This window comes from Taudactylus pleione, unplaced genomic scaffold, assembly GCF_031769625.1.
Source record: "Taudactylus pleione unplaced genomic scaffold, aTauple2 ptg000711l, whole genome shotgun sequence".
In the NCBI taxonomy this organism is placed as follows: domain Eukaryota; kingdom Metazoa; phylum Chordata; class Amphibia; order Anura; family Myobatrachidae; genus Taudactylus; species Taudactylus pleione.
This window is the reverse complement of record NW_028285113.1, coordinates 13,335,803-13,347,885: the sequence shown is the minus strand read 5'-3', so window position 1 is coordinate 13,347,885 and position 12,083 is coordinate 13,335,803. Positions and strand designations below refer to the sequence as shown.

The window sequence follows — 12,083 nt, the reverse complement described above, 5'->3', positions numbered from 1 at the left end:
TACACCAGCAGCACTATATATACAGTATAGCAGTGCACAGGAGGAGCAGCTGCACTATACACCAGCAGCTCTATATATACAGTATAGCAGTTCACAGGAGGAGCAGCTGCACTATACACCAGCAGCTCTATATATACAGTATAGCAGTTCACAGGGGGAGAAGCTGCACTATACACCAGCAGCACTATATATACAGTATAGCAGTGCACAGGGTGAGCAGCTGCCTTATACACCAGCAGCACTATATATACAGTATAGCAGTGCACAGGAGGAGCAGCTGCACTATACACCAGCAGCTCTATATATACAGTATAGCAGTGCACAGGGGGGAGAAGCTGCACTATACACCAGCAGCACTATATATATACAGTATAGCAGTGCACAGGGGGGAGAAGCTGCCTTATACACCAGCAGCACTATATATACAGTATAGCAGTGCACAGGGGGAGAAGCTGCCTTATACACCAGCAGCACTATATATACAGTATAGCAGTGCACAGGGGGAGCAGCTGCCTTATAAACCAGCAGCACTATATATATAGTATAGCAGTGCACAGGGGGGAGAAGCTGCCTTATACACCAGCAGCACTATATACACAGTATAGCAGTTCACAGGAGGAGCAGCTGCACTATACACCAGCAGCACTATATACACAGTATAGCAGTGCACAGGGGGAGCAGCTGCCATATACACCAGCAGCACTATATATACAGTATAGCAGTGCACAGGGGGAGCAGCTGCCTTATACACCAGCAGCACTATATATACAGTATAGCAGTGCACAGGGGGGAGAAGCTGCCTTATACACCAGCAGCACAATATATACAGTATAGCAGTACACAGGGGGAGCAGCTGCACTATATACCCGCAGCACTATATATACACAGTATAGCAGTGCACAGGAGGAGCAGCTGCACTATACACCAGCAGCACTATATATATATAGTATAGCAGTGCACAGGGGGAGCAGCTGCACTATACACCAGCGGCACTATATATACAGTATAGCAGTGCACAGGGGGAGAAGCTGCACTATACACCAGCAGCTCTATATATACAGTATAGCAGTGCACAGGAGGAGAAGCTGCACTATACACCAGCAGCTCTATATATACAGTATAGCAGTTCACAGGGGGAGAAGCTGCACTATACACCAGCAGCTCTATATATACAGTATAGCAGTGCACAGGGGGGAGAAGCTGCACTATACACCAGCAGCACTATATATACAGTATAGCAGTGCACAGGGGGAGAAGCTGCCTTATACACCAGCAGCACTATACATACAGTATAGCAGTTCACAGGAGGAGCAGCTGCACTATACACCAGCAGCACTATATATATATACAGTATAGCAGTGCACAGGGGGAGCAGCTGCCTTATACACCAGCAGCACTATATATACAGTATAGCAGTGCACAGGGGGGAGAAGCTGCCTTATACACCAGCAGCACTATATACACAGTATAGCAGTTCACAGGAGGAGCAGCTGCACTATACACCAGCAGCACTATATATACAGTATAGCAGTGCACAGGGGGAGCAGCTGCCTTATACACCAGCAGCACTATATATACACAGTATAGCAGTGCAAAGGGGGGAGAAGCTGCCTTATACACCAGCAGCACTATATATACAGTATAGCAGTGCACAGGAGGAGCAGCTGCACTATACACCAGCAGCTCTATATATACAGTATAGCAGTTCACAGGGGGAGAAGCTGCCTTATACACCAGCAGCACTATATATACAGTATAGCAGTTCACAGGGGGAGAAGCTGCCTTATACACCAGCAGCACTATATATACACAGTATAGCAGTATACAGGAGGAGCAGCTGCACTATACACCAGCGGCACTATATATACAGTATAGCAGTGCACAGGGGGAGAAGCTGCACTATACACCAGCAGCACTATATATACACAGTATAGCAGTGCACAGGGGGAGAAGCTGCACTATACACCAGCAGCACTATATATACACAGTATAGCAGTGTACAGGAGGAGCAGCTGCACTATACACCAGCAGCACTATATATACAGTATAGCAGTGCACAGGGGGAGCAGCAGCACTATATATACACAGTATAGCAGTGCACAGGAGGAGCAGCTGCCTTATACACCAGCAGCACTATATATACAGTATAGCAGTGCACAGGGGGAGAAGCTGCACTATACACCAGCAGCACTATATATACACAGTATAGCAGTGTACAGGAGGAGCAGCTGCACTATACACCAGCAGCACTATATATACAGTATAGCAGTGCACAGGGGGAGCAGCAGCACTATATATACAGTATAGCAGTGCACAGGAGGAGCAGCTGCCTTATACACCAGCAGCACTATATATACAGTATAGCAGTGTACAGGGTGAGAAGCTGCCTTATACACCAGCAGCTCTATATATACAGTATAGCAGTTCACAGGGGGAGAAGCTGCACTATACACCAGCAGCTCTATATATACAGTATAGCAGTGCACAGGGGGGAGAAGCTGCACTATACACCAGCAGCACTATATATACAGTATAGCAGTGCACAGGAGGAGCAGCTGCACTATACACCAGCAGCTCTATATATACAGTATAGCAGTTCACAGGGGGAGAAGCTGCACTATACACCAGCAGCACTATATATACAGTATAGCAGTGCACAGGGGGAGAAGCTGCCTTATACACCAGCAGCACTATATATACAGTATAGCAGTGCACAGGGGGAGCAGCTGCCTTATACACCAGCAGCTCTATATATACAGTATAGCAGTGCACAAGGGGGAGAAGCTGCCTTATACACCAGCAGCACTATATACACAGTATAGCAGTGCACAGGAGGAGCAGCTGCACTATACACCAGCAGCTCTATATATACAGTATAGCAGTTCACAGGGGGAGAAGCTGCCTTATACACCAGCAGCACTATATATACACAGTATAGCAGTTCACAGGGGGAGAAGCTGCCTTATACACCAGCAGCACTATATATACACAGTATAGCAGTGCACAGGGGGGAGAAGCTGCACTATACACCAGCAGCACTATATATATAGTATAGCAGTGCACAGGGGGAGCAGCTGCCTTATACACCAGCAGCTCTATATATACAGTATAGCAGTGCACAGGGGGAGAAGCCGCACTATACACCAGCAGCACTATATATACACAGTATAGCAGTGTACAGGAGGAGCAGCTGCACTATACACCAGCAGCACTATATATACTGTATAGCAGTGCACAGGGGGAGAAGCTGCACTATACACAAGCAGCACTATATATACAGTATAGCAGTGCACAGGGGGAGCAGCTGCACTATACACCAGCGGCACTATATATACAGTATAGCAGTGCACAGGGGGAGAAGCTGCACTATACAACAGCAGCACTATATATACACAGTATAGCAGTGTACAGGAGGAGCAGCTGCACTATACACCAGCAGCACTATATATACAGTATAGCAGTGCAGAGGAGGAGCAGCTGCACTATACACCAGCAGCTCTATATATACAGTATAGCAGTTCACAGGGGGAGAAGCTGCACTATACACCAGCAGCTCTATATATACAGTATAGCAGTGCACAGGGGGGAGAAGCTGTCCTATACACCAGCAGCACTATATATACAGTATAGCAGTGCACAGGGGGAGAAGCTGCCTTATACACCAGCAGCACTATATATACAGTATAGCAGTGCACAGGGGGGAGAAGCTGCCTTATACACCAGCAGCACTATATACACAGTATAGCAGTTCACAGGAGGAGCAGCTGCACTATACACCAGCAGCACTATATACACAGTATAGCAGTTCACAGGAGGAGCAGCTGCACTATACACCAGCAGCACTATATATACAGTATAGCAGTGCACAGGGGGAGCAGCTGCCTTATACACCAGCAGCACTATATATACAGTATAGCAGTGCACAGGGGGGAGAAGCTGCCTTATACACCAGCAGCACTATATATACAGTATAGCAGTGCACAGGAGGAGCAGCTGCACTATACACCAGCAGCTCTATATATACAGTATAGCAGTTCACAGGGGGAGAAGCTGCCTTATACACCAGCAGCACTATATATACAGTATAGCAGTTCACAGGGGGAGAAGCTGCCTTATACACCAGCAGCACTATATATACACAGTATAGCAGTGCACAGGGGGGAGAAGCTGCACTATACACCAGCAGCACTATATATATATATAGTATAGCAGTGCACAGGGGGAGCAGCTGCCTTATACACCAGCAGCTCTATATATACAGTATAGCAGTGCACAGGGGGAGAAGCTGCACTATACACCAGCGGCACTATATATACAGTATAGCAGTGCACGGGGGGAGAAGCTGCACTATACACCAGCAGCACTATATATACACAGTATAGCAGTGTACAGGAGGAGCAGCTGCACTATACACCAGCAGCACTATATATACAGTATAGCAGTGCACAGGGGGAGAAGCTGCACTATACACCAGCAGCACTATATATACAGTATAGCAGTGCACAGGGGGAGCAGCTGCCTTATACACCAGCAGCACTATATATACACAGTATAGCAGTGTACAGGAGGAGCAGCTGCACTATACACCAGCAGCACTATATATACACAGTATAGCAGTGTACAGGAGGAGCAGCTGCACTATACACCAGTAGCACTATATATACAGTATAGCAGTGCACAGGAGGAGCAGCTGCACTATACACCAGCAGCACTATATATACAGTATAGCAGGGCACAGGAGGAGCAGCTGCACTATACACCAGCAGCACTATATATACAGTATAGCAGTGCACAGGAGGAGCAGCTGCACTATACACCAGCAGCACTATATATACAGTATAGCAGTGCACAGGAGGAGCAGCTGCACTATACACCAGCAGCACTATATATACAGTATAGCAGTTCACAGGGGGAGAAGCTGCCTTATACACCAGCAGCACTATATATACACAGTATAGCAGTGTACAGGAGGAGCAGCTGCACTATACACCAGTAGCACTATATATACAGTATAGCAGTGCACAGGGGGAGCAGCTGCCTTATACACCAGCAGCACTATATATACAGTATAGCAGTGCACAGGAGGAGCAACTGCACTATACACCAGCAGCTCTATATATACAGTATAGCAGTTCACAGGGGGAGAAGCTGCACTATACACCAGCAGCACTATATATACAGTATAGCAGTGCACAGGGGGGAGAAGCTGGACTATACACCAGCAGCACTATATATACAGTATAGCAGTGCACAGGGGGAGAAGCTGCACTATACACCAGCAGCACTATATATACAGTATAGCAGTTCACAGGAGGAGCAGCTGCACTATACACCAGCAGCACTATATATACAGTATAGCAGTGCACAGGGGGGAGCAGCTGCCTTATACACCAGCAGCACTATATATACAGTATAGCAGTGCACAGGAGGAGCAGCTGCACTATACACCAGCAGCTCTATATATACAGTATAGCAGTTCACAGGGGGAGAAGCTGCCTTATACACCAGCAGCACTATATATACACAGTATAGCAGTGCACAGGGGGGAGAAGCTGCCTTATACACCAGCAGCACTATATATACAGTATAGCAGTGCACAGGGGGGAGAAGCTGCCTTATACACCAGCAGCACTATATATACAGTATAGCAGTGCACAGGAGGAGCAGCTGCACTATACACCAGCAGCTCTATATATACAGTATAGCAGTTCACAGGGGGAGAAGCTGCCTTATACACCAGCAGCACTATATATACACAGTATAGCAGTGTACAGGAGGAGCAGCTGCACTATACACCAGCAGCACTATATATACAGTATAGCAGTGCACAGGAGGAGCAGCTGCACTATACACCAGCGGCACTATATATACAGTATAGCAGTGCACAGGGGGAGCAGCAGCACTATATATATACACACACAGTATAGCAGTGCACAGGAGGAGCAGCTGTCCTATACACCAGCAGCACTATATATACAGTATAGCAGTGCACAGGGGGAGCAGCTGCCTTATACACCAGCAGCACTATATATACACAGTATAGCAGTGCACAGGGGGGAGAAGCTGCCTTATACACCAGCAGCACTATATATACAGTATAGCAGTGCACAGGAGGAGCAGCTGCACTATACACCAGCAGCTCTATATATACAGTATAGCAGTTCACAGGGGGAGAAGCTGCCTTATACACCAGCAGCACTATATATACACAGTATAGCAGTGTACAGGAGGAGCAGCTGCACTATACACCAGCAGCACTATATATACAGTATAGCAGTGCACAGGGGGAGCAGCTGCACTATACACCAGCGGCACTATATATACAGTATAGCAGTGCACAGGGGGAGAAGCTGCACTATACACCAGCAGCACTATATATACACAGTATAGCAGTGTACAGGAGGAGCAGCTGCACTATACACCAGTAGCACTATATATACAGTATAGCAGTGCACAGGAGGAGCAGCTGCACTATACACCAGCGGCACTATATATACAGTATAGCAGTGCACAGGGGGAGCAGCAGCACTATACACCAGCAGCACTATATATACAGTATAGCAGTGCACAGGAGGAGCAGCTGTCCTATACACCAGCAGCACTATATATACAGTATAGCAGTGCACAGGGGGAGCAGCTGCCTTATACACCAGCAGCACTGTATATACAGTATAGCAGTTCACAGGGGGAGAAGCTGCCTTATACACCAGCAGCACTATATATACACAGTATAGCAGTGTACAGGAGGAGCAGCTGTACTATACACCAGTAGCACTATATATACACAGTATAGCAGTTCACAGGGGGAGAAGCTGCCTTATACACCAGCAGCACTATATATACACAGTATAGCAGTGTACAGGAGGAGCAGCTGCACTATACACCAGTAGCACTATATATACAGTATAGCAGTGCACAGGAGGAGCAGCTGCACTATACACCAGCAGCACTATATATACAGTATAGCAGGGCACAGGAGGAGCAGCTGCACTATACACAAGCAGCACTATATATACAGTATAGCAGTTCACAGGAGGAGCAGCTGCACTATACACCAGTAGCACTATATATACAGTATAGCAGTGCACAGGAGGAGCAGCTGTCCTATACACCAGCAGCACTATATATATAGTATAGCAGTGCACAGGGGGAGCAGCTGCACTATACACCAGTAGCACTATATACAACAAAGGCAATCCAGGGGGCCCCATGCCCCAAAAATGAACCAAAGTTGCACTACAGTATATAAAACTTGTAGGACTTACCTAGAATTGTGCCTAATACCAGTGTGCATATTCATTACAAGACTCCATGCTTTTAAACCAATAAGGTAGGGGTGCTAATCCAGACTGAGGGCGTCTCCTTTCCCTCAAGTGTGCAATAAAGCACATTAAATGGAGTATATGGGAAGGTTTCTGGACTGCACACCCTGAATATATATAATGGGAGGTGCTACCTGATGAGACTAATTGTAGGCACAAAAACAGACAAATCTCAGGTGCACAACTCCAAATTATTAATAATATATAAATGCAATACAATTTTGCAATCAATAGAGGTTTTTAGCATAATCTTGGCCAAGGTTATGGGCCTACCCACCATATCCAGGTAACCTCTGTAGGGTAGGTCCCTAACATACTATGATTCAAATCCAGAGTGCAGGACACCCCAAACTAGCCCAGCTAAGCTGCCCCAGGGCACCACCATAGTAAGAAAAGTGCAGTGTAAAGAGATAGTTAGGAGCAGCTTCACTTTTTTATTTTCATTCTTTATATGCAGCTGCAGCTGCTCCTAACTATCTTTCACACTGCACTTTTCTTACTATGGCGGTGCCCTGGGGCAGCTTAGCTGGGCTAGTTTGGGGTGTCCTGCACTCTGGATTTGAATCATAGTATGTTAGGGACCTACCCTACAGAGGTTACCTGGATATGGTGGGTAGGCCCATAACCTTGGCCAAGATTATGCTAAAAACCTCTATTGATTGCAAAATTGTATTGCATTTATATATTATTAATAATTTGGAGTTGTGCACCTGAGATTTGTCTGTTTTTGTGCCTACAATTAGTCTCATCAGGTAGCACCTCCCATTATATATATTCAGGGTGTGCAGTCCAGAAACCTTCCCATATACTCCATTTAATGTGCTTTATTGCACACTTGAGGGAAAGGAGACGCCCTCAGTCTGGATTAGCACCCCTACCTTATTGGTTTAAAAGCATGGAGTCTTGTAATGAATATGCACACTGGTATTAGGCACAATTCTAGGTAAGTCCTACAAGTTTTATATACTGTAGTGCAACTTTGGTTCATTTTTGGGGCATGGGGCCCCCTGGATTGCCTTTGTTGATCTGTTTCAGGGCACCGCATTATAACACATTTTTCTTTTATGACACATTTTAACCCTTCACTGTTTGTTTATTATATATGTACCTCACTTTTTTTTTCATTCTTTATATGTAGCAGTAGCTGCTCCTAACTATCTTTCACACTGCACTTTTCTTACTATGGCGGTGCCCTGGGGCAGCTTAGCTGGGCTAGTTTGGGGTGTCCTGCACTCTGGATTTGAATCATAGTATGTTAGGGACCTACCCTACAGAGGTTACCTGGATATGGTGGGTAGGCCCATAACCATGGCCAAGATTATGCTAAAAACCTCTATTGATTGCAAAATTGTATTGCATTTATATATTATTAATAATTTGGAGTTGTGCACCTGAGATTTGTCTGTTTTTGTGCCTATATACAGTATAGCATGCACAGTGTGAGCAGCTTCCCTATACACCAGCAGCACTATATATACAGTATAGCAGTGCACAGGGGGAACAGATGCCTTATACACCAGCAGCACTATATATACACAGTATAGCAGTGCACAGGGGGAGAAGCTGCCTTATACACCAGCAGCACTATATACACAGTATAGCAGTGCACAGGAGGAGCAGCTGCACTATACACCAACAGCACTATATATACAGTATAGCAGTGCACAGGGGGGAGAAGCTGCACTATACACCAGCAGCACTATATATACAGTATAGCAGTGCACAGGGGGAGCAGATGCACTATACACCAGCAGCACTATATATACAGTATAGCAGTGTACAGGAGGAGCAGCTGTCCTATACACCAGCAGCACTATATATATATACTATAGCAGTGCACAGGGGGAGCAGCTGCACTATACACCAGCAGCACTATATATACAGGATAGCAGTTCACAAGTGGAGAAGCTGCCTTATACACCAGCAGCACTATATATACACACACAGTATAGCAGTGCACAGGGGGAGCAGATGCACTATACACCAGCAGCACTATATATACAGTATAGCAGTGTACAGGAGGAGCAGCTGCACTATACACCAGCAGCACTATATATACAGTATAGCAGTGCACAGGGGGAGCAGCTGTCCTATACACCAGCAGCACTATATATACAGTATAGCAGTGCACAGGGGGAGCAGCTGCACTATACACCAGCAGCACTATATATACAGTATAGCAGTGCACAGGGGGAGCAGATGCACTATACACCAGCAGCACTATATATACAGTATAGCAGTGTACAGGGTGATCAGCTGCACTATACACCAGCAGCACTATATATACACAGTATAGCAGTGCACAGGGGGAGCAGCTGCCATATACACCAGCAGCACTATATATACAGTATATCAGTGCACAGGGGGGAGAAGCTGCCTTATACACCAGCAGCACTATATATACAGTATAGCAGTTCACAGGGGGAGAAGCTGCCTTATACACCAGCAGCACTATATATACAGTATAGCAGTGCACAGGGGGAGCAGCAGCAGTATATACACCAACAGAACTATATATATAGTATAGCAGTGCACAGTGTGAGCAGATGCACTATACACCAGTAGCACTATATATACAGTATAGCAGTGTACAGGGGGAGCAGATGCCTTATACACCAGCAGCAGTATATATACAGTATAGCAGTGTACAGGGTGAGCAGATGCACTATACACCAGCAGCACTATATATACAGTATAGCAGTGCACAGGAGGAGCAGCTGCACTATACACCAGCAGCACTATATATACAGTATAGCAGTGCACAGGAGGAGCAGCTGTCCTATACACCAGCAGCACTATATATACAGTATAGCAGTGCACAGGAGGAGCAGCTGTCCTATACACCAGCAGCACTATATATACACAGTATAGCAGTGCACAGGAGGAGCAGCTGTCCTATACACCAGCAGCACTATATATACAGTATAGCAGTGCACAGGGTGAGCAGATGCACTATACACCAGCAGCACTATATATACAGTATAGCAGTGCACAGGGTGAGCAGATGCACTATACACCAGCAGCACTATATATACAGTATAGCAGATGCACTATACACCAGTAGCACAATATACAGTATAGCATGCACAGTGTGAGCAGCTTCCCTATACACCAGCAGCACTATCTATATATATACACACACACACACACACATATACACAGTATAGCAGTGCATAGTGTGAGCAGCTTCCCTATACACCAGCAGCACAATATACAGTATAGCAGTGCACAGAAGGCGCAGCTGCACTATACACCAGTAGCACTATATATACAGTATAGCAGTGCACAGGGGGAGCAGATGCACTATACACCAGCAGCACTATATATACAGTATAGCAGTGTACAGGGTGAGCAGCTGCACAATACACCAGCAGCTCTATGTATACACAGTACAGCAGTTCACAGGGGGAGAAGCTGCCTTATACACCAGCAGCACTATATATACAGTATAGCAGTGCACAGGGGGAGAAGCTGCACTATACACCAGCAGCACTATATATACAGTATATCAGTGCATAGTGTGAGCAGCTTCCCTATACACCAGTAGCACAATATACAGTATAGCATGCACAGTGTGAGCAGATGCCCTATACACCAGCAGCACTATATATACAGTATAGCAGTGTACAGAGTGAGCAGATGCACTATACACCAGCAGCAGTATATATACAGTATAGCAGTGCACAGGGTGAGCAGATGCACTATACACCAGCAGCACTATATATACAGTTTAGCAGTGCACAGGGGGAGCAGCTGCCCTATACACCAGCAGCACTATATATACAGTATAGCAGTGTACATGGTGAGCAGATGCACTATACACCAGCAGCACTATATATACAGTATAGCAGTGCACAGGGGGGAGAAGCTGCCTTATACAGAGGGTGAGCAGCTGCACTATACACAGTAGCACTATATATACAGTATAGCCGTGCACAGGGTGAGCACTATACACAGTAGCACTATATATACAGTATAGCAGTGCACAGGGGGGGCAGATGCACTATACACAGCAGCACCAGTGACACCACAGGTGATGATATTTAACCCGTCACAGAGAATGACTGTGGCGGTACAGGGAGCTCCTCACCTCGCTGTAGCGCTGCACCAGGCGGCCGATGGTCTCCCTCTCTATCTGCCACTCCGGCTTCTTGTTCTGCTTTCTCCGGCTCTTACACTTCTCCGTCTTCTTCGTGTAATTCCTCTTCCATCGCTCGAAGTTCTTCACCGGGTCATTCCTGTCATTTATCAGCGACGACTTCTTCTTACCCCTTCCAGGCTCCCCCATGGTGATCACACACTGACTGACCCCGATCACTGACTGCCGGGACCACACTGACTGCTGTTGTCCCACTGTACGTGTGCTTCCAGTCCCAAGGGGAAATATGCCTTTCCTTACTGTGAATCTGTGATGTGATGTCTCACTGACTGCCTTCCGGGACCATGGGGAGTGCACATGTGCGGGTCGCACACGGATGACGTCACTCAGAGCCCTTAATGAGAGACTGAGAAAAGCTGGTTGCTGGCTGCTGGCTGCTGGCTGCTAGATCCTATATGGAGAAAGGAGAAGATTACACTGATGAGAATTCCTGGCCAAAACGTCGCGTGTTGCAAATTTACAGGATCATAAGAAGTAGCATTTTGCAAAATTCCCGGGGCATAGGACGTTATATGTTGCTGAGCTACAGAATAGAAATTTGCATATTGCGGGATAGAACATTGCATGTTGTAGAATTCCAGGTTAGAACGTTGCTGGTTGCA

At 46.3% G+C, this 12,083-nt stretch overlaps 1 protein-coding gene across 2 annotated transcripts in view; it reads right to left on the bottom strand.

The window, feature by feature from the left end:
* The window catches only part of DDX10 (DEAD-box helicase 10), a 294,884-nt gene extending 283,050 nt beyond the window's left edge, over positions 1-11,834 (bottom strand). The window contains exon 1 of one of the 2 annotated variants that reach the window (XM_088456682.1): positions 11,413-11,834. In XM_088456682.1, coding sequence (XP_088312808.1) covers positions 11,413-11,610 — 198 coding nt within the window. In that variant the 5' untranslated portion in view covers positions 11,611-11,834. The remainder of the gene's footprint in view (positions 1-11,412) is intronic. The other variant, XM_088456683.1, reaches the window with a different exon arrangement.
* Between the last annotated feature and the right edge of the window lie 249 nt (positions 11,835-12,083).